At 48.0% G+C, this 24,674-nt stretch overlaps 1 protein-coding gene across 1 annotated transcript in view; it reads right to left on the minus strand.

The window, feature by feature from the left end:
* Positions 1–24,674, minus strand: part of LOC124005772 (F-BAR and double SH3 domains protein 2-like) — a 132,105-nt gene that overhangs the window by 839 nt on the left and 106,592 nt on the right. The window contains exons 11-19 of the mRNA XM_046315296.1: positions 19,475–19,592; positions 19,025–19,131; positions 16,627–16,785; positions 11,318–11,452; positions 8,435–8,518; positions 8,122–8,299; positions 4,986–5,194; positions 948–1,122; positions 182–252 (exon numbers count right to left, since the gene is read on the minus strand). Coding sequence (XP_046171252.1) covers positions 182–252; positions 948–1,122; positions 4,986–5,194; positions 8,122–8,299; positions 8,435–8,518; positions 11,318–11,452; positions 16,627–16,785; positions 19,025–19,131; positions 19,475–19,592 — 1,236 coding nt within the window. The remainder of the gene's footprint in view (positions 1–181; positions 253–947; positions 1,123–4,985; positions 5,195–8,121; positions 8,300–8,434; positions 8,519–11,317; positions 11,453–16,626; positions 16,786–19,024; positions 19,132–19,474; positions 19,593–24,674) is intronic.

A 24,674-nucleotide genomic window follows, 5' to 3' on the forward strand; every position in this document is an offset into this window, starting at 1 on the left:
ATCCACACTGCTTCTCCCAATACTGGCCTTGATCTACATGCAGTAATGACTTTAAATCCACACTGCTTCTCCCAATACTGGCCTTGATCTACATGCAGTAATGACTTTAAATCCACACTGCTTCTCCCAATACTGGCCTTGATCTATGCCTGCTGAAAGGTTGAGTATTTGGGTGGCTTACAGGTCGTAGTTTGCTAGGGCCTCCGTCGGGAGTGAACTCTGGAGACACTGGACTCAGAGCAGAACTATGATCTGATGAGAGAGACAGAGAGAAGGGAACAGAGACAGAGAGAAGGGGACAGAGACAGAGAGAAGGGGAGAGACAGAGAGAAGGGGACAGAGACAGAGAGAAGGGGACAGAGACAGAGAGAAGGGGAGAGACAGAGAGAAGGGGACAGAGACAGAGAGAAGGGGAGAGACAGAGAGAAGGGGACAGAGACAGAGAGAAGGGGACAGAGACAGAGAGAAGGGGACAGAGACAGAGAGAAGGGGACAGAGACAGAGAGAAGGGGACAGAGACAGAGAGAAGGGGACAGAGACAGAGAAGGGGACAGAGACAGAGAGAAGGGGACAGAGACAGAGAGAAGGGGACAGAGACAGAGAGAAGGGGACAGAGACAGAGAGAAGGGGACAGAAAGAGAGAGAAGGAGACAGAGACAGAGAGAAGGGGACAGAGACAGAGAGAAGGGGACAGAGACAGAGAGAAGGGGACAGAGACAGAGAGAAGGGGACAGAGACAGAGAGAAGGGGACAGAAAGAGAGAGAAGGAGACAGAGACAGAGAGAAGGGGACAGAAAGAGAGAGAAGGGGACAGAAAGAGAGAGAGGCAGATAAAGACAGGCAGAGAGAGATGTACTCATTTTACAGTCTTACCGACTGTATGTAATTGTCATGTTACTCTTTCTTACATGTGTAAAATCAAAACCCAGCATTGGTCGCTCTCTTACTGTGAGTGGGTCCCTTGTACGTTGTGGGAGGCGGCTTGTGTTCCCCGTTGACAGAGGGTGAGCGAGGGAGGGGCGGAGGGGTGGGGGTGTCTGGGGTGGCATAGGGGCTGCACGGGGGCTGATCATACAGAGGGAGGGGTGGCAGGGAGGAGGGCAGCCTCGAAGATGGAGAGATCTGGAAGGGGGAGGAAAGATAAAGATGGAAAGAGGGAGACAAACAGAAAGAGAGAGACATTTAGGGGTTAGAGGACAGTGTCAATCATCTTTCACAGATTCTGCATACCGAGACTTATTCAAAACCATTGAAAACACAGTCTCCATATCATTGTTCTCCAGGCCGACAGACAGGAAGTGAGCCAGGCGACAAACGTTTAGCACTCAGTCCAAACCAAGATAACAGAGCTGTTAATCTCAGAGGACTGGAGTAGTTCTAATCACACTGTAATCTACAGTAAACAACTCCTGTTAAACTCCAGGAAGGATATGACCACTCCTAAACCAATCACAGAACTAGACATAACAGCCAAACACACACATTAATGGACGCCATGTTTCATCGTAGACCCAAATACACTACATGACCAAAAGTATATGGACACCTGCTCAACGAACATCTCATTCCAAACTCATGGGCATTAATAAGGAGTTGGTCCCCCCTTTGCTGCTATAACAACCTCCACTCCTCTGGGAAGGCTTTCCACTAGATGTTGGAATATTGTTGCAGGACTTGCTTCCATTCAGCCACAAGAGCATTAGTGAGGTCGGCACTGATTTTGGGCGATTAGGCTTGGCTCACATTCGGCTTTACAATTCATCCCAAAGGTGTTCGATGGGGTTGAGGTCAGGACTCTGTGCAGGCCAGTAAGTTCTTTCACACCTATCTCAACAAGCCATTTCCTTATGGACCTCGCTTTGTGAACAGGGGGTTTTGTCATGCTGTAGCCACAGAGTTAGAAGCACAGAACAGGGCTCCGGGCAGCCGAGCGGAAATGGAGGAAAACTCGCCTCCCTGCGGACCTGGCATCCTTTCGCTCCCTCCTCTCTACATTTTCCTCTTCTGTCTCTGCTGCTAAAGCCACTTTCTACCACTCTAAATTCCAAGCTTCTGCCTCTAACCCTAGGAAGCTCTTTGCCACCTTCTCCTCCCTCCTGAACCCTCCTCCCCCCCTCCTCCCTCTCTGCAGATGACTTCGTCAACCATTTTGAAAAGAAGGTCGACGACATCCGATCCTCGTTTGCTAAGTCAAACGACACCGCTGGTTCTGCTCACACTGCCCTACCCTGTGCTCTGACCTCTTTCTCCCTCTCTCTCCAGATGAAATCTTGCGTCTTGTGACGGCCGGCCGCCCAACAACCTGCCCGCTTGACCCTATCCCCTCCTCTCTTCTCCAGACCATTTCCGGAGACCTTCTCCCTTACCTCACCTCGCTCATCAACTCATCCCTGACCGCTGGCTACGTCCCTTCCGTCTTCAAGAGAGCGAGAGTTGCACCCCTTCTGAAAAAACCTACACTCGATCCCTCCGATGTCAACAACTACAGACCAGTATCCCTTCTTTCTTTTCTCTCCAAAACTCTTGAACGTGCCGTCCTTGGCCAGCTCTCCCGCTATCTCTCTCAGAATGACCTTCTTGATCCAAATCAGTCAGGTTTCAAGACTAGTCGTTCAACTGAGACTGCTCTTCTCTGTATCACGGAGGCGCTCCGCACCGCTAAAGCTAACTCTCTCTCCTCTGCTCTCATCCTTCTAGACCTATCGGCTGCCTTCGATACTGTGAACCATCAGATCCTCCTCTCCACCCTCTCCGAGTTGGGCATCTCCGGCGCGGCCCACGCTTGGATTGTGTCCTACCTGACAGGTCGCTCCTACCAGGTGGCGTGGCGAGAATCTGTCTCCTCACCACGCGCTCTCACCACTGGTGTCCCCCAGGGCTCTGTTCTAGGCCCTCTCCTATTCTCGCTATACACCAAGTCACTTGGCTCTGTCATAACCTCACATGGTCTCTCCTATCATTGCTATGCAGACGACACACAATTAATCTTCTCCTTTCCCCCATCTGATGACCAGGTGGCGAATCGCATCTCTGCATGTCTGGCAGACATATCAGTGTGGATGACGGATCACCACCTCAAGCTGAACCTCGGCAAGACGGAGCTGCTCTTCCTCCCGGGAAGGACTGCCCGTTCCATGATCTCGCCATCACGGTTGACAACTCCATTGTGTCCTCCTCCCAGAGCGCTAAGAACCTTGGCGTGATCCTGGACAGCACCCTGTCGTTCTCAACTAACATCAAGGCGGTGGCCCGTTCCTGTAGGTTCATGCTCTACAACATCCGCAGAGTACGACCCTGCCTCACACTGGAAGCGGCGCAGGTCCTAATCCAGGCACTTGTCATCTCCCGTCTGGATTACTGCAACTCGCTGTTGGCTGGGCTCCCTGCCTGTGCCATTAAACCCCTACAACTCATCCAGAACGCCGCAGCCCGTCTGGTGTTCAACCTTCCCAAGTTCTCTCACGTCACCCCGCTCCTCCGCTCTCTCCACTGGCTTCCAGTTGAAGCTCGCATCCACTACAAGACCATGGTGCTTGCCTACGGAGCTGTGAGGGGAACGGCACCTCAGTACCTCCAGGCTCTGATCAGGCCCTACACCCAAACAAGGGCACTGCGTTCATCCACCTCTGGCCTGCTCGCCTCCCTACCACTGAGGAAGTGCAGTTCCCGCTCAGCCCAGTCAAAACTGTTCGCTGCTCTGGCCCCCCAATGGTGGAACGGGCTCCCTCGCGACGCCAGGACAGCGGAGTCGATCGCCACCTTCCGGAGACACCTGAAACCCCACCTCTTTAAGGAATACCTAGGATAGGATAAGTAATCCTTCTCACCCCTCCCCCTTTAAGATTTAGATGCACTATTGTAACGTGACTGTTCCACTGGATGTCATAAGGTGAATGCACCAATTTGTAAGTCGCTCTGGATAAGAGCGTCTGCTAAATGACTTAAATGTAATGTAAATGTAACTAGAATGTCATTGTATGCTGTAGCATTAAGATTCCCCCTTTACAGGAACTAAGGGGTCTAGCCCGAACCATGAAAAAACAGCCCCAGACCATTATTCCTCCTCCACCAAACTTTACAGTTGGCACAATGCATTGGGACAGGTAGCGTTCTTATGGCATCTGCCAAACCCAGAATTGTCCGTCGCACTGCCAGATGGTGATTCGTCCCCCCCAGAGAACATGTTTCCACTGCTTCAGAGTCCAATGGCAACGAGCTTTAAAACCAGTCCAATGTGTGTCATTGCACATGGTGATCTTAGGCTTGTGTGTGGCTGCTCGGCCATGGAAACCCCCAGCTCCCAACAAACAGTTATTGTGCTGACGTTGCTTCCAGAGTCTGGAACTCGGTAGTGAGTGTTGCAACTGAGGTCAGACGATTTTTACGCTCTTCAGCACTCGGCAGTCTGCGGATGAACCGTTGTTGCTCCTAGATGTTTCCACTTCACAATAACAGCACTTAAAGTTGACCGGGGCAGCTCTAGGAGGGCAGAAATTTGATGAATTGACTTGTTGGAAAGGTGGCATCCTATGACGCTGTCACATTGAAAGTCACTGAGCTCTTCAGTAAGGCCATTCTACTGCCAATGTTTGTCTATGGAGGTTGCATGGCTTTGTGCTCAATTTTATACACCTGTCAGCAACGGGTCTGGCTGAAATAGCCAAATCCACTAATTTGAAGGGGTGTCCACATACTTATGTAAATATAGTGTATGAAGGGGTGTCCATATACTTATGTAAATATAGTGTATGCCCTTGAATGAGTAGGTGTGCCCAACATGTTTGACTGGTACTGTAGCTGTGTGTATGCGTGCGTGCATTTGTGTGTGTGTGTGTGTGTGTGTGTGTGTGTGTGTGTGTGTGTGTGTGTGTGTGTGTGTGTGTGTGTGTGTGTGTGTGTGTGTGTGTGTGTGTGTGTGTGTGTGTGTGTGTGTGTGTGTGTGTGTGTGTGTGTGTTTCTGTTCTCAAGTGGGTGCGTGTGTTTACAAGTGTGTGTGCTCCATTCTCTCCGCTCTCCGTCAGGTCCTCCACCAGTACAGAAGGGAACACTCCCACTCGTCCGTTAAACTCTCCCTCCCAGAAGCCATCGTCAGTTTGGGTGTCTCTGTTGAGTAGACGGATGACAGCCCCCTCTGGGAATGACAGCTCCTCATCCGCCTGGCCCGCGTAGTCATACAACGCCCTCACAAAACTCACTGGGGGGGAGAGGGACAGCAGGGGAGGGAGACAGCGGGGGAGGGGGAGAGAGGGTTATCACTTAGTTCTGGAACAATCAATGAGGCTTGAACCTATTGAGGTGAGTTAACACACTGGGTTCAGACGTTTACTATTGAGGTGAGTTGACACACTGGGTTCAGACGTTTACTATTGAGGTGAGTTAACACACCGGGTTCAGACGTTTACTATTGAGGTGAGTTAACACACCGGGTTCAGACGTTTACTACTGAGGTGAGTTAACACACTGGGTTCAGACGTTTACTATTGAGGTGAGTTAACACACACTGGGTTCAGACGTTTACTATTGAAGTGAGTTAACACACTGGGTTCAGACGTTTACTATTGAAGTGAGTTAACCCACACTGGGTTCAGACGTTTACTATTGAAGTGAGTTAACACACACTGGGTTCAGACGTTTACTATTGAAGTGAGTTAACCCACACTGGGTTCAGACGTTTACTATTGAAGTGAGTTAACACACACTGGGTTCAGACGTTTACTATTGAGGTGAGTTAACACACTGGGTTCAGACGTTTACTATTGAAGTGAGTTAACACACACTGGGTTCAGACGTTTACTATTGAAGTGAGTTAACACACTGGGTTCAGATGTTTACTATTGAAGTGAGTTAACACACACTGGGTTCAGACGTTTACTATTGAGGTGAGTTAACACACTGGGTTCAGACGTTTACTATTGAGGTGAGTTAACACACACTGGGTTCAGACGTTTACTATTGAAGTGAGTTAACACACACTGGGTTCAGACGTTTACTATTGAAGTGAGTTAACACACACTGGGTTCAGACGTTTACTATTGAAGTGAATTAACACACACTGGGTTCAGACATTTACTATTGAGGTGAGTTAACACACTGGGTTCAGACGTTTACTATTGAAGTGAGTTAACCCACACTGAGTTCAGACGTTTACTATTGAAGTGAGTTAACACACACTGGGTTCAGACGTTTACTATTGAGGTGAGTTAACACACTGGGTTCAGACGTTTACTATTGAAGTGAGTTAACCCACACTGGGTTCAGACGTTTACTATTGAAGTGAGTTAACCCACACTGGGTTCAGACGTTTACTATTGAAGTGAGTTAACCCACTGGGTTCAGACGTTTACTATTGAAGTGAATTAACACACACTGGGTTCAGATGTTTACTATTGAGGTGAGTTAACACACTGGGTTCAGACGTTTACTATTGAGGTGAGTTAACACACTGGGTTCAGAAGTTTACTATTGAGGTGAGTTAACACACTGGGTTCAGACGTTTACTATTGAAGTTAGTTAAAACACACTGGGTTCAGATGTTTACTATTGAAGTGAGTTAACACACACTGGGTTCAGACGTTTACTATTGAAGTGAGTTAACCCACACTGGGTTCAGACGTTTACTATTGAAGTGAGTTAACACACTGGGTTCAGAAGTTTACTATTGAAGTGAATTAACACACACTGGGTTCAGACGTTTACTATTGAAGTGAGTTAACACACACTGGGTTCAGACGTTTACTATTGAAGTGAGTTAACACACACTGGGTTCAGACGTTTACTATTGAAGTGAGTTAACACACACTGGGTTCAGACGTTTACTATTGAAGTGAGTTAACACACACTGGGTTCAGACGTTTACTATTGAAGTGAGTTAACACACTGGGTTCAGATGTTTACTATTGAGGTGAGTTAACACACACTGGGTTCAGACGTTTACTATTGAGGTGAGTTAACACACTGGGTTCAGACGTTTACTATTGAGGTGAGGTAACACACACTGGGTTCAGACGTTTACTATTGAGGTGAGGTAACATACTGGGTTCAGACGTTTACTATTGAGGTGAGTTAACACACACTGGGTTCAGACGTTTACTATTGAGGTGAGGTAACACACACTGGGTTCAGACGTTTACTATTGAGGTGAGGTAACACACACTGGGTTCAGACGTTTACTATTGAGGTGAGTTAACACACACTGGGTTCAGACGTTTACTATTGAGGTGAGGTAACACACTGGGTTCAGACGTTTACTATTGAGGTGAGGTAACACACACTGGGTTCAGACGTTTACTATTGAGGTGAGGTAACACACACTGGGTTCAGACGTTTACTATTGAGGTGAGGTAACACACACTGGGTTCAGACGTTTACTATTGAGGTGAGGTAACACACACTGGGTTCAGACGTTTACTATTGAGGTGAGGTAACACACACTGGGTTCAGACGTTTACTATTGAGGTGAGTTAACACACACTGGGTTCTGATCGTTGTTTCGATCATTGTCTTGATATGACAACAAAGTTGAAAATGTTTCTATAGTCTGAGAGTGTTTTGTATTTGCCTAGTTTTTGTGAATGTGTGTGTAGTGGTGTGTACACGTGTGTGTAATGGTGTGTGTGTGTAATGGTGTGTGTGTAATGGTGTGTGTGTGTGTAGTGGTGTGTACATGTGTGTGTAATGGTGTGTACATGTGTGTGTAATGGTGTGTGTGTGTAGTGGTGTACGTGTGTGTGTAATGGTGTGTGTGTGTGTGTGTAGTGGTGTGTACATGTGTTGGTAATGGTGTGTGTGTGTGTAGTGGTGTGTACATGTGTGTGTAATGGTGTGTGTGTGTAGTGGTGTGTACATGTGTTGGTAATGGTGTGTGTGTGTGTAGTGGTGTGTACATGTGTGTGTAATGGTGTGTGTGTGTGTGTAATGGTGTGTGTGTGTAGTGGTGTACATGTGTGTGTGTAATGGTGTGTGTGTGTGTAGTGGTGTGTACATGTGTGTGTAATGGGGTGTGTGTGTAGTGGTGTACATGTGTGTGTGTAATGGTGTGTGTGTGTAGTGGTGTACATATGTGTGTGTAATGGTGTGTGTGTGTAGTGGTGTGTACGTGTGTGTGTGTGTGTGTGTTCTTACAGCTGGCGTCTCCGTTGATGCTGCCTGTGTGTATCTCTGGCTCGGTGGAGTTGGAGGAGGTGTGTGATCGTGCGTCCAGGGCAGAGAGAGACTGGAGCATGCTCAGTAGGCTGTTAGAGGTGGGGAACTGAAGATACTTCTCTGGGACGTAGCCAATCAGCCCCCTCTTGTTCCTCGCCTGAAACAACCAATTACACAACAGGATGTTAAGACCGTTAACTAATTACAGAGCTCTGTGTTAAAGGACAACCCTGGTCAAGCAATGAAAGAGGACTATATTACACTGTGTTTACTGTCTGATTGCTGTTGTTACCTTGACCCAGTCCTCCATGTCTCCATCCTCTATCACCTCCAACATCTCATGCTCCTCTATACTCAACTCATCTGGCTGAGACGCCTGGAGACACAGACAGGGAGACAGACAGGGACACAGACAGAGACACAGACAGAGACACAGACAGGGAGACAGACAGGGACACAGACAGGGACACAGACAGGGACACAGACAGAGACACAGACAGAGACAGACAGGGAGACAGACAGGGAGACAGACAGGGAGACAGACAGGGAGACAGACAGGGAGACAGGGAGACAGACAGGGACACAGACAGGGAGAGACAGGGAGACAGACAGGGACACAGACAGGGAGACAGACAGGGAGACAGACAGGGAGACAGACACAGACAGACAGAGACACAGACAGAGAGACAGACAGGGAGACAGACAGGGACACAGACAGAGACACAGACAGAGACACAGACAGAGACACAGACAGAGACACAGACAGAGACACAGACAGGGAGACAGACACAGACAGACAGAGACAGACAGAGACACAGACAGAGAGACAGACAGGGACACAGACAGGGACACAGACAGGGAGACAGACAGGGAGACAGACAGAGACACAGACAGACAGAGACACAGACAGGGAGAGACAGAGACACAGACAGGGAGACAGACAGAGACACGGACAGGGAAACAGACAGAGACACAGACAGACAGAGACACAGACAGGGAGAGACAGGGAGACAGACAGACAGGGAGACAGACAGACAGGGAGAGACAGACAGGGAGAGACAGACAGGGAGAGACAGACAGGGAGAGACAGACAGGGAGAGACAGACAGGGAGACAGACAGGGAGACAGACAGGGAGACAGACAGTGCGAGAAAGAGAGACAGACAGGGAGACAGACAGGGAGACAGACAGTGCGAGACAGAGAAAGAGAGACAGACAGAGAGAGCGAGTGAAAGATAGGAAAGGGGAGAAGGGAGGAGAAAGGTGAAAATGAGGATAATTAACAATGGACAATACAGACAACTGATATTTCATGGCTATAATGTTACATATAAACCAGTGTTCAGATGGGTGGGGCCCTCTGATTCTGACCTGATGGGTGGGGCCCTCTGATTCTGACCTGATGGGTGGGGCCCTCTGATTCTGACCTGATGGGTGGGGCCCTCTGATTCTGACCTGATGGGTGGGGCCCTCTGATTCTGACCTGATGGGTGGGGCCCTCTGATTCTGACCTGCTGGGTGGGGCCCTCTGATTCTGACCTGCTGGGTGGGACCCTCTGATTCTGACCTGCTGGGTGGGACCCTCTGATTCTGACCTGCTGGGTGGGACCCTCTGATTCTGACCTGCTGGGTGGGGCCCTCTGATTCTGACCTGCTGGGTGGGGCCCTCTGATTCTGACCTGCTGGGTGGGGCCCTCTGATTCTGACCTGCTGGGTGGGGCCCTCTGATTCTGACCTGCTGGGTGGGGCCCTCTGATTCTGACCTGCTGGGTGGGGCCCTCTGATTCTGACCTGCTGGGTGGGGCCCTCTGATTCTGACCTGCTGGGTGGGGCCCTCTGATTCTGACCTGATGGGTGGGGCCCTCTGATTCTGACCTGATGGGTGGGGCCCTCTGATTCTGACCTGCTGGGTGGGGCCCTCTGATTCTGACCTGCTGGGTGGGGCCCTCTGATTCTGACCTGCTGGGTGGGGCCCTCTGATTCTGACCTGATGGGTGGGGCCCTCTGATTCTGACCTGATGGGTGGGGCCCTCTGATTCTGACCTGATGGGTGGGGCCCTCTGATTCTGACCTGATGGGTGGGGCCCTCTGATTCTGACCTGATGGGTGGGGCCCTCTGATTCTGACCTGATGGGTGGGGCCCTCTGATTCTGACCTGATGGGTGGGGCCCTCTGACCTGATGGGTGGGGCCCTCTGACCTGATGGGTGGGGCCCTCTGACCTGATGGGTGGGGCCCTCTGACCTGATGGGTGGGGCCCTCTGACCTGATGGGTGGGGCCCTCTGACCTGATGGGTGGGGCCCTCTGACCTGATGGGTGGGGCCCTCTGACCTGATGGGTGGGGCCCTCTGACCTGATGGGTGGGGCCCTCTGACCTGATGGGTGGGGCCCTCTGACCTGATGGGTGGGGCCCTCTGACCTGATGGGTGGGGCCCTCTGACCTGATGGGTGGAGCCCTCTGACCTGATGGGTGGGGCCCTCTGACCTGATGGGTGGGGCCCTCTGACCTGATGGGTGGGGCCCTCTGACCTGATGGGTGGGGCCCTCTGACCTGATGGGTGGGGCCCTCTGACCTGATGGGTGGGGCCCTCTGACCTGATGGGTGGGGCCCTCTGATTCTGACCTGATGGGTGGGGCCCTCTGATTCTGACCTGATGGGTGGGGCCCTCTGATCCTGACCTGCTGGGTGGGGCCCTCTGATCCTGACCTGCTGGGTGGGGCCCTCTGATCCTGACCTGCTGGGTGGGGCCCTCTGATTCTGACCTGCTGGGTGGGGCCCTCTGATTCTGACCTGATGGGGGGGGGCACCCTGACCTGATGGGGGGGACCCTGACCTGATGGGGGGGGGGGCAGCCTGACCTGATGGGTGGGGGCACCCTGACCTGATGGGGGGGGGGGGGGGGGGGCAGCCTGACCTGATGGGAGGGGCAGCCTGACCTGATGGGGGGGGGGCAGCCTGACCTGATGGGTGGGGCACCCTGACCTGACCTGATGGGTGGGGGCACCCTGACCTGATGGGTGGGAACAAAACAAGCTTGTGTGTGTGTGTGTGTGTGTGTGTGTGTGTGTGTGTGTGTGTGTGTGTGTGTGTGTGTGTGTGTGTGTGTGTGTGTGTGTGTGTGTGTGTGTGTGTGTGTGTGTGTGTGTGTGTGTGTGTGTGTGTGTGTGTGTATTACCTTGTATGAGTAGAGGACTTTGCAGGTGAGTGGGTAGTTCCTGAGAGTCCCAGAGGGGCTGGAGCTGCTGTCATCAAACACCTCCATGTTCTCCTCACACTCCTCTCCCTCCGAGCGCTCCAGATCAACCGGGCCCTACACACAGACACGTCACAATGAGCTACTTCCAAATGATCCAGTCTGGTTCTCTCCGGTTCTCTCTCCTTGTCCTTCTGAGTCAGGTGATATGGAGGGCGTCGATGTTAAACCTTTATGCCCTGACCCCTCCTCTACCTTTCCTCAGGGAATCTTATTGGCTCACGGAGATCAGGTGATTCAGGTGGCATATGGGCCTGCCCCCATTGAGAGTCGGACACAGCAACCCAACTAGGACAGAACAACTGTGTGTGTTTTTCTCTGTGTGTATTCAAAACTCACTATGTTCCTGATAAAAAGCTGAGAAAATCACTAAACTCTACACCTCCATTGGAGCAGAAAAACAACAGCTGTGTGTGTGTGTGGACTAGAGGTCAACCGATTATCATTTTTCAACGCCGATACCGATTATTGGAGGGCCAAAAATACTGATTAATCGGACGCTTTTTATTTATTTATTTGTGGTGCAATATGTGCCATGTAAGAAAGCTAACGTTTCAGTTCTTTGCTCAGAACATGAGAACATATGAAAGCTGGTGGTTCCTTTTAACATGAGTCTTCAATAGTTTTAGGTTGTAGTTATTATAGGAATTCTAGGACTATTTCCCTCTATACCATTTGTATGTCAATAACCTTTGACTATTGGATGTTCTTATAGGCACTTTAGTATTGCCAGTGTAACAGTATAGCTTCCGTCCCTCTCCTAGCTCCTCCCTGGGCTCGAACCAGCAACACAACGACAACAGCCACCATCGAAGCAGCGATACCCATGCAGAGCAAGGGGAACAACCACTAGAAGGCTCAGAGCAAGTGACGTTTGAAATGCTATTAGCGCGCACTAACTAGCTAGCCATTTCACTTCGGTTACAACAGCCTCATCTCGGGAGTTGATAGGCTTGAAGTCATAAACAGCGTAATGCTTGACGCACAACGAAGAGCTGCTGGCAAAAACGTACGAAAGTGCTGTTTGAATTAATGTTTATGCGCCTGCTTCTGCCTACGACCGCTCAGTCAGATACTTAGATACTTGTATGCCAAGTCAGATTTTATGCAACACAGGACACGCTAGATAATATCTAGTAACATCACAACCCTGTATAGTTAACTAGTGATTATGATTGATTGTTTTTTATAAGATAAGTTTAATGCTAGCTAGCAACTTACCTTGGCTTACTGCATTCGCGTAACAGGCAGTCTCCTTGTGTAGTGCAACGAGAGAGAGGCAGGTCGTTATCGCGTTGGACTAGTTAACTGTAAGGTTGCAAGATTGGATCCCCCGAGCTGACACGGTGAAAATCTGTCGTTCTGCCCCTGAACGAGGCAGTTAACCCACCGTTCCTAAGCCATCATTGAAAATGAGAATGTGTTCTTAACCGACTTCCTTAGTTAAATAAAGGTATAAAAAATTAAAAATAAACATTTGGCAAATCGGACGATTTCCGATTGTTATGAAAACTTGAAATCGGCCCTAATTAATCGGCCATTCCGATTAATCGGTCGACCTCTAGTGTGGACGTGTTTAACTATAATAGAATAGAAAACAAACAAACATTTGACCAACTGGGGACATTTTCTTAGTCCCCACAAAATCCCTACAAGGTCAAATGCTATTTCTAGGGGGTTTGGGTTCAGGTTAGAATTAGTGTTAGAATTAGGGTTAAGAGCTAGGGTTAGTTTTAGTTTTATTGGACTGAATTGTACGTCCCCACAAGTTTAGCTGTACAATACTGTGTGTGTGTGTGTGTGTGTGTGTGTGTGTGTGTGTGTGTGTGTGTGTGTGTGTGTGTGTGTGTGTGTGTGTGTGTGTGTGTGTGTGTGTGTGTGTGTGTGTGTGTGTGTGTGTGTGTGTGTGTGTGTGTGTGTGTGTGTGTGTGTGTGTGTGTCTAGGTTAAGACATTTAGCTTAGAGTGAGAAGTTAAAAAAATAGTATTGGTCCATTCTACTTTGAATAATAATAGCCATGTAAACACCTTGTAGTTGTCAAACAAAAAGATAGAGATCAATAGGTAACAGGTGTCATCATCATCATCATCATCGTCACGGCCAGAAGGAATTCTTAGAAGAGGATTGTACTACACTATAGTATTAAATCAAATCGTATTGTTATCGGTCACATACACATGGTTAACAGATGTTAATGGTCACATACACATGGTTAGCAGATGTTAATGGTCACATACACATGGTTAGCAGATGTTAATGGTCACATACACATGGTTAGCAGATGTTAATGGTCACATACACATGGTTAGCAGATGTTAATGGTCACATACACATGGTTAGCAGATGTTAATGGTCACATACACATGGTTAGCAGATGTTAATGGTCACATACACATGGTTAGCAGATGTTAATGGTCACATACACATGGTTAGCAGATGTTAATGGTCACATACACATGGTTAGCAGATGTTAATGGTCACATACACATGGTTAGCAGATGTTAATGGTCACATACACATGGTTATCAGATGTTATCGGTCACATACACATGGTTAGCAGATGTTATTGGTCACATACACATGGTTAGCAGATGTTATTGGTCACATACACATGGTTAGCAGATGTTATTGGTCACATACACATGGTTAGCAGATGTTATTGGTCACATACACATGGTTAGCAGATGTTATTGGTCACATACACATATTTAACAGATGTTATTGGTCACATACACATATTTAACAGATGTTATTGGTCACATACACATATTTAACAGATGTTATTGGTCACATACACATATTTAACAGATGTTATTGGTCACATACACATATTTAACAGATGTTATTGGTCACATACACATGTTAGGCAGATGTTATTGCGGGTGTAGCGAAATGCTTGTGTTTCTAGCTCCAACAGTGCAGTAATATCTAACAAGTAATATCTAACAAATTACACAACATAAACCCAATACACACAAATATAAGTACGAGCAATATCAAAGCAGCATAGACTAAGACACAGTAGAATAGAATAGAGTATATACATATGAGATGAGTAATGCAAGACATGTGAACATTATTAAAGTGACTAGTGTTCCATTTATTAAAGTGGCCAGTGATTTCAAGTCCGGTATGTAGGCAGCAGCCTCTCTGTGCTGGTGGTGGCTGTTTAACAGTCTGATGGCTTTGAGATAGAAGCTGTTTTTCTAGTCTCTCTGTCCCAGCTTTGATGCACCTGTACTGACCTCGCCTTCTGAATGATAGAGGGGAGAAACAGGCAGTGGCTTAGGTGGTTGTTGTCCTTGATGATCTTTTTGGTCTCCCTGTGACATTGGGTGCTGGAGGGCAGGTAGTTTGCCCCCGGTGATGCGTTGGGCAGACCTCACTACCCTCTGGAGAGCCCTGTAGTTGTAGGTGGTGCAGTTGCCGTACCAAGCGGTGATACAGCCCGACAGGATGCTCTCGATTGTGCACCTGTAAAAGTTTGAGGGTTTTCCTCACAGGAGGTTGAAGAGACGCTGTTGCGCCTTCTTCACCACACGGTCTGTATGGGTGGACCATTTCAGATGGTCAGTGATGTGTACGTTGAGGAACTTGAAGCTTTCAACCTTCTCCACTGCGGTCCCGTCGATGTGGAAAGGGGGGCGGTCTCTCTGCTGTTGCCTGAAGTCCATGATCCTCTCCTTTGTTTTGTTGACGTTGACAGGAAAATCCCCTCTCACTCACCACACTCCCAGAGCCCTCACCTCCTCCCCGTAGGCTGTCTCGTCATTGTTGCTAATCGTCATTGTTGTGTCGTCTGCAAACTTGATGATTGGAGGTGTGCGTGGCCATGAAGTCATGGGTGAACAGGGAGTACAGGAGGGGGCTGAGCACCCTTGTGGGGCTCCAGTGTTGAAGATCAGTGAAGTGAACAGCATTCTTACATAGGTATTGCTCTTGTCCAGGTGGGATAGGGCAGTGTGCAGTGTGATGGCGATTACATCGTCTGTGGATCTATTGGGGCGGTAAGCAAATTGAAATGGGTCTAGGTGACAGGTAAGGTAGAGGTGATATGATCCTTGACTAGTCTCTCAAAGCACTTTATGATGACAGTCATTTAGTTCAGTTACTTTTGCTTTCTTGGGTACAGGAACAATGGTGGCCATCTTGAAGCATGTGGGGACAGCAGACTGGGATATGTCCGTAAATATTCCAGCCAGCTGGTCTGCGCATGCTCGGAGGACGCGGCTAGGGATGCCGGGTTAACACGCTTAAATGTCTTACTCACGTTGGCCATGTAGAAGGAGAGCCCACAGTCCTTGATACCGGGTCGGGTCGGTGGCACTGTGTTATCCTCAAAGCGGGAGAAGAAGGTGTTTAGTTTGTCCGGAAGCAAGACGTCGGTGTCCTCGACGTGGCTGGTTTTCCTTTTGTACTCTGGGATTGTCTGTAGACCCTGCCACATACGTCCTGTGTCGGAACGGTTGAATTGCGACTCCACTTTGTCTCTATACTGACGTTTTGCCTGTTTGATTGCCTTGCGGAGGGAATAACTACACTGTTTGTATTCTGCCATATTCCCAGTCACCTTACCAGTAGTTATTACTTCGGGGGAAAGGTTAATTGATTAGGAGATACTTTGCTCTCCATCACACTGGTGTGAAATGAACAATGGGCCGAGGGAACAGACAACTCCCTCAACTAATTCTCTAACTGTTACTCTTGTCATCCACACCACTTTCTCCCATTATCACTTTCCCCACTCTCTCCACCTACTCTATCCCCCTGTATCACTTCCTCTCTCTCTCCACCCCCTCTCTCTTTCTCTGGTGGTTGCTGCAGTATCATGTGAACAGAATGTTAAGTAGTGAATAGGAGCAGACTGCTTACCTCAACATCCTGCTGACACACACACACACACACACACACACACACACACACACACACACACACACACACACACACACACACACACACACACACACACACACACACACACACACACACACACACACACACACACACACACACACACACACACACACACACACACACACACACACAGGACCAAAGTGCTGAAGTCCACACACGCATGCCTTGGCTGCCGTGTGGCAAATATACATTTGTCTGTGATGATGACAGGTAGTGGGAGACGGGCATTGCAGGGAGTGTAGTGAGGGATTGTGGGTAGTTTCCTTCAAAATGAGGGACAGTGATGTAGTGTGAGGGAGGGAGGGCAGGTGTCTCACCGAGAGTGAGGGATCGTGGGTAGTGTAGTTTACTGTAGCCCAGCGCTCATTTTCCAGCTCCTCCATCACCTGGTTCATGGCGCTCTTCAGCCAGGTATCCACGGCAACGCCCACCTGTCTCAGCAGGTCCAGACGAGCCTCTGCCTTCAGCTTTACTGTCTGGAGTGAGAGAGGTTACACACACTGCTTGGTAATCAATATAACTGACACGGGACGTTGGAGGACTCAATCTATCCCATCAACACTCAATCTATCCCAGATAAGTAGTATGTACAGTACCAGTCAAAAGAGTGGACACACCTACTCCTCATTCAAGGGTTTTTCTTTATCTTTACTATTTTCTACATTGTAGAATATTAGTGAAGACATCACAACTATGAAATGTAGTATCCAAAAAAGTGTTAAACAAATCAAAATATATTTGAGATTTTTCAGAGTAGCCACCCTTTGCCTTGATGACAGCTTTGCACACTTTTGGCATTCTCTCAACCAGCTGATGTAGTCACCTGGAATGCATTTAAATTAACAGGTGTACATTGTTAAAAGTTAATTTGTGGAATTTCTTTCCTTCATAATGCGTTTGAGCCAATCAGTTGTGTTGTGACAAGGTAGGGGTGATATATAGAAGAAAGCCCTATTTGGTAAAAGACCAAGTCCATATTATGGCAAGAACAGCTCAAATAAGCAAAGAGAAACGGCAGTCAATCATTACATTATGACATGAACGTCAGTCAATCCGGAAAATATCAAGAACTTTGAAAGTTTCTTCAAGGCCTTCGTGGTCGAATTGCTGAACGAAACCACTACTAAAGGACACCAATAATAATAAGAAACTTGCTTGGGCCAAGAAACACGAGCAATTGGACATTAGACCGGTAGAAATCTGTCCTTTGGTCTCATGAGTCCACATTTGAGATTTTTGGTTCCAACCGCCGTGTCTTTGTGAAATGCAGTGTAGGTGAACGGATGATCTCCGCTTGTGTGGTTCCCACCATGAAGCATGGAGGAGGAGGTTTGATGGTGTGGGGGTGCTTTGATGGTGACACTGTCAGTGATTTATTTAGAATTCAAGGCACATTTAACCAGCATGGTTACCACAGAATTCTGCAGCAATACGCCATCCCATCTGGTTTGAGACTAGTGGGACTATCATTTGTTTTTCAACAGGACAATGACCCAACACACCTCCAGGCTGTGTAAGGGCTATTTGACCAAGAAGGAGAGTGATGTAGTGCTGCATCAGATGACCTGGCCCGACCTCAAACCAATTCAGATAGTTTGGGATGAGTTGGACCGCAGAGTGAAGGAAAAGCAGCCAACAAGTGCTCAGCATATCTCGGAACCCCTTCAAGACTGCTGGAAAAGCATTTCTCATGAAGCTGTTTGAGAGAATGCCAAGAGTGTGCAAAGCTGTTATCAGAGCAAAGGGTGGCTACTTTGAAGAAACTAAAATCTAAAATATATTTATTTATATTTATATTTGTTTAACACTTTTTTTGGTTACTACATGATTCCATATGTGTTATTTCATAGTGTTGTTGTCTTGACTGTTATTTTACAATGTAGAAAATAGTAAAAATAAATAAAAGCCCTTGAATGAGTAGGTGTGTCCAAACTTTTCACAGGTACTGTATGTACAAAGGAAGTACAGGGAGATAAACTCATTACAGTACATTTTCATGGAGATAAAAGCCCTTTAATGTCTGATCAGTATCAGGAAGTGGAATGTTGTTAATTATTGAGTACACTTTCATCACTAATGCTTCCTCCTCTGACCCCACCCGTCATAGACTATTGGTTGTCCTGGCTCTGCTCCTCCCCTCAGGACCCATTAGATCCAAATGGGCTCAGACATTCAACAGACAGCAGGAGATAATGGGGACTGGGAGAGAGAGGGGGAGGGAGGGGAGGTAGACAGATGGGAGGGTGGTGGACAGAAAGGGAGGTGGAGAGAGTTGGAGGGATGGGCGATGTGGAGAGTGGTTCATATCCGTGTGAATTTCTCATCTCTGTCTGTGGGCGCTATGACTACATCAGCCAGCAGGGGGTGCCAGAGAGAGGGAAATCACAGAGACCGAGAGGACAGATATGATTTTTTATTTAACCTTTATTTAATTAGGCAAGTCAGTTAAGAACAAATTCTTATTTATAATGACAGCCTACCCCGACTAAGCCAGGAAGACGATGGGCCAATTGTGCACCGCCTAATGGGACCAATCACAGCCGGATGTGATACAGCCTGGACATCAAAGGAAGGAGAGGAGATGCATTGATCTGATTCACAGTCTGACAGGCTGTCTCTGAGAGAATCCATGGAGAGACAACTGTACTTAGAGAGCTGGGGGAAAGAGGGTATACTGCAGCCTGTAGGTCTACCTTTCTTCTAACAAACACAAACCTCAGCCTTGCGGATGCTCTCTTTGGTATCCTCTATCTTCAGCTCCAGATCAAGCCGGCCCTGCTCCGTTTGAGGGACTCCCAGTGTCTCACACTCCTCCAGGCTCTAACGGCACACACACACACACACTTCAAAATCACAGACTAAAATCACATCTTGTTTTTAACGATGGTCTGGACCAACATGAACAACTAGTGTGTGTGGTTGTGTGTGTGTGTGTGTGTGTGTGTGTGTGTGTGGTTGTGTGTGTGTGTGTGTGTGTGTGTGTGTGTGGTGTGTGTGTGTGTGTGTGTGGTGTGTGTGTGGTTGTGTGTGTGTGTGTGTGTGTGTGTGTGTGTGTGTGTGTGTGTGTGTGTGGTTGTGTGTGTGTGTGTGTGTGTGTGTGTGTGGTTGTGTGTGTTTGTGTGTGTGGTTGTGTGTGTGTGGTTGTGTGTGGACTGTGGTCTCTTGTAGTGGTGGTTGTGATGTTCTTGTGTTCTCGGGCCATTCTGGTGGCCCATTTCCTGGCCTCCTTGTTCAGACTGTGCTCCTCTGTCTGGCTCCCCGTGTCTGTCTCCAACTTACGACTCTACAACACACACACACACACACACACACACACACACACACACACACACACACACACACACACACACACACACACACACACACACACACACACACACACACACACACACACACACACACACACACACACACACACACACACACACACACACACAGTTACCATGGAGATAAGAGGAACACAACACCTTTTTCCTAAGCGGTTACCATGGAAATGATGGAATGTGATGCTCCTATCCTAAATGAAATGAAGTCTCCCCGAAAAACTACTGTAGAGTCATCATTACCCCACACAACCACACCTAGTACAGTCTCAGTGGATACCGCTAACAACCACACCTAGTACAGTCTCAGTGGATACAGCTAACAACCACACCTAGTACAGTCTCAGTAGATACAGCTAACAACCACACCTAGTACAGTCTCAGTGGATACAGCTAACAACCACACCTAGTACAGTCTCAGTGGATACAGCTAACAACCACACCTAGTACAGTCTCAGTGGATACAGCTAACAACCACACCTAGTACAGTCTCAGTGGATACAGCTAACAACCACACCTAGTACAGTCTCAGTGGATACAGCTAACAACCACACCTAGTACAGTCTCAGTGGATACAGCTAACAACCACACCTAGTACAGTCTCAGTAGATACAGCTAACAACCTAACAACCACCTAGTACAGTCTCAGTAGATACAGTGGAGTACAGCTAACAACCACACCTAGTACAGTCTCAGTAGATACAGCTAACAACCACACCTAGTACAGTCTCAGTGGATACAGCTAACAACCACACCTAGTACAGTCTCAGTGGATACAGCTAACAACCACACCTAGTACAGTCTCAGTGGATACAGCTAACAACCACACCTAGTACAGTCTCAGTGGATACAGCTAACAACCACACCTAGTACAGTCTCAGTGGATACAGCTAACAACCACACCTAGTACAGTCTCAGTGGATACAGCTAACAACCACACCTAGTACAGTCTCAGTGGATACAGCTAACAACCACACCTAGTACAGTCTCAGTGGATACAGCTAACAACCACACCTAGTACAGTCTCAGTGGATACAGCTAACAACCACACCTAGTACAGTCTCAGTGGATACAGCTAACAACCACACCTAGTACAGTCTCAGTAGATACAGCTAACAACCACACCTAGTACAGTCTCAGTGGATACAGCTAACAACCACACCTAGTACAGTCTCAGTGGATACAGCTAACAACCACACCTAGTACAGTCTCAGTAGATACAGCTAACAACCACACCTAGTACAGTCTCAGTGGATACAGCTAACAACCACACCTAGTACAGTCTCAGTGGATACAGCTAACAACCACACCTAGTACAGTCTCAGTGGATACAGCTAACAACCACACCTAGTACAGTCTCAGTGGATACAGCTAACAACCACACCTAGTACAGTCTCAGTGGATACAGCTAACAACCACACCTAGTACAGTCTCAGTGGATACAGCTAACAACCACACCTAGTACAGTCTCAGTGGATACAGCTAACAACCACACCTAGTACAGTCTCAGTGGATACAGCTAACAACCACACCTAGTACAGTCTCAGTGGATACAGCTAACAACCACACCTAGTACAGTCTCAGTGGATACAGCTAACAACCACACCTAGTACAGTCTCAGTGGATACAGCTAACAACCACACCTAGTACAGTCTCAGTGGATACAGCTAACAACCACACCTAGTACAGTCTCAGTGGATACAGCTAACAACCACACCTAGTACAGTCTCAGTGGATACAGCTAACAACCACACCTAGTACAGTCTCAGTGGATACAGCTAACAACCACACCTAGTACAGTCTCAGTGGATACAGCTAACAACCACACCTAGTACAGTCTCAGTGGATACAGCTAACAACCACACCTAGTACAGTCTCAGTGGATACAGCTAACAACCACACCTAGTACAGTCTCAGTGGATACAGCTAACAACCACACCTAGTACAGTCTCAGTAGTGGATACAGCTAACAACCACACCTAGTACAGTCTCAGTGGATACAGCTAACAACCACACCTAGTACAGTCTCAGTACAGATACAGCTAACAACCACACCTAGTACAGTCTCAGTGGATACAGCTAACAACCACACCTAGTACAGTCTCAGTGGATACAGCTAACAACCACACCTAGTACAGTCTCAGTGGATACAGCTAACAACCACACCTAGTACAGTCTCAGTAGATACAGCTAACAACCACACCTAGTAGTCTCAGTAGATACAGCTAACAGCTAACAACACACCTAGTACAGTCTCAGTAGATACAGCTAACAACCACACCTAGTACAGTCTCAGTAGATACAGCTAACAACCACACCTAGTACAGTCTCAGTGGATACAGCTAACAACCACACCTAGTACAGTCTCAGTGGATACAGCTAACAACACACCACAGTCTAGATACAGTCTCAGTCTCAGATACAGCTAACAACCACACCTAGTACAGTCTCAGTAGATACAGCTAACAACCACACCTAGTACAGTCTCAGTAGATACAGCTAACAACCACACCTAGTACAGTCTCAGTAGATACAGCTAACAACCACACCTAGTACAGTCTCAGTAGATACAGCTAACAACCACACCTAGTACAGTCTCAGTAGATACAGCTAACAACCACACCTAGTACAGTCTCAGTAGATACAGCTAACAACCACACCTAGTACAGTCTCAGTAGATACAGCTAACAACCACACCTAGTACAGTCTCAGTAGATACAGCTAACAACCACACCTAGTACAGTCTCAGTAGATACAGCTAACAACCACACCTAGTACAGTCTCAGTAGATACAGCTAACAACCACACCTAGTACAGTCTCAGTAGATACAGCTAACAACCACACCTAGTACAGTCTCAGTAGATACAGCTAACAACCACACCTAGTACAGTCTCAGTAGATACAGCTAACAACCACACCTAGTACAGTCTCAGTAGATACAGCTAACAACCACACCTAGTACAGTCTCAGTAGATACAGCTAACAACCACACCTAGTACAGTCCCACTTTAGAAGAAGCTCCCTCTCACATACATACACCAGAAAATTAGATGCAACAACTAGGTGTGAGTGACAGCTGCTGCTAATAACATCTTCTTGGAAAATAGGCTGATTTGAAACAGAGGGAGGAGAGGAGAGAAAGAGGCTGAATTAAAACAGATGGAGGAGAGGAGAGAAAGAGGCTGATTTGAAACAGAGGGAGGAGAGGAGAGAAAGAAGCTGATTTTGAAACAGAGGGAGGAGAGGAGAGAAAGAGGCTGATTTGAAACAGAGGGAGGAGAGGAGAGAAAGAGGCTGATTTGAAACAGAGGGAGGAGGAGAGTGAGGAGACATTTTTTAAACAAGAGTGAGAGGAGAGAGAGTTATGTTTATTTATTTTCCCTTTTGTAATTTAACTATTTGCCTTATCATTACAACACTATATAGCCATAATATGACATTTGAAATGTCTCTATTCCTCTGAAACTTTTGTGAGTGTTTATTTGACTTTTGTTAACTATCCATTTCACTCGCTTCAGCAATGTAAACATATGTTTAACATGCCAAGATAGCCATGCAAATTTAATTTAATTGAGAAAGAGAACAACAAGTCTTCTATTGCTTGCCTTGAGATAATAGAGAAAATGTGTGTGTGTTGTGAGCCGTGCAGTTCTAACACAATCTATGTGTCTTCCCAATGGAGCCCATCCCTTAACTTCCTAGCCCAGTAATACATATCCACTCCCCCTCTCTACACTGCATTAACACACAACAACCAGTCAGAATCAACGCCAGACCCCTCAACCCCCCCTAACAGTCACCTCAACCCCCCTAACGGTCACCTCAACCCCCTAACAGTCACCTCAACCCCCTAACAGTCACCTCAACCCCCCCCCTAACGGTCACCTCAACCCCCCTAACGGTCACCTCAACCCCCTAACTGTCACCTCAACCCCCCTAACGGTCACCTCAACCCCCCCCTAACGGTCACCTCAACCCCCCCTAACGGTCACCTCAACCCCCTAACGGTCACCTCAACCCCCCCTAACGGTCACCTCAACCTCCCCCCTAACGGTCACCTCAACCCCCCCCTATTGGTCACCTCAACCCCCCCTCTAACGGTCACCTCAACCCCCTAACGGCCACCTCGAACCCCCCCTAACGGTCACCTCGACCCCCTAACGGTCACCTCGACCCCCTAACGGTCACCTCGACCCCACCTAACGGTCACCTCAACCCCCTAACGGTCACCTCAACCCCCCTAACGGTCACCTCAACCCCCCTAACGGTCACCTCATCCCCCTAACGGTCACCTCAACCACCCCTAACGGTCACCTTAACCACCCCTAACGGTCACCTCAACCCCCCTAACGGTCACCTCAACCCCCCTAACGGTCACCTCAACCCCCTAACGGTCACCTCAACCCCCCTAACGGTCACCTCAACCCCCCTAACGGTCACCTCAACCCCCCCCCCAACGGTCACCTCAACCCCCTAACAGTCACCTCAACCCCCCCCTAACAGTCACCTCAACCTCCCCCCAACAGTCACCTCAACCCCCCTAACAGTCACCTCAACCCCCCAACAGTCACCTCAACCCCCCTAACAGTCACCTCAACCCCCCTAACAGTCACCTCAACCCCCTAACAGTCATCTCAACCCCCTAACAGTCACCTCAACCCCCCTAACAGTCACCTCAACCCCCTAACAGTCACTTCAACCACACAATGGTCTATTTAGGGAACAGAGGAAACATCATTGGATAAGTAGGGTATTGTGCTATCGTGTGTGTCATTTTAACTATCTGTACCATTCAAATCAGCTATAATGTGTTGAACAGTAGCAGCTTAATGTGTGAATGGGACTTATTATACAGCTGCAGAGTTAGGCTCAGTTAATATACCTACTGTAGGTGAACTGGAAGAATGGGCTAATGACAGTACCATAACTTAGATGATATATGTTCTAGCAGAGGGTTACACAGCAAGCTTTCTGAACGTACAACCATTAGTGGTCATGGTTCAAAATCCTTGGTCTTGGTGGGAACAGATCATAAACGGCA

The sequence above is a fragment of the Oncorhynchus gorbuscha genome, linkage group LG19, assembly GCF_021184085.1.
Source record: "Oncorhynchus gorbuscha isolate QuinsamMale2020 ecotype Even-year linkage group LG19, OgorEven_v1.0, whole genome shotgun sequence".
Lineage (NCBI taxonomy): Eukaryota > Metazoa > Chordata > Actinopteri > Salmoniformes > Salmonidae > Oncorhynchus > Oncorhynchus gorbuscha.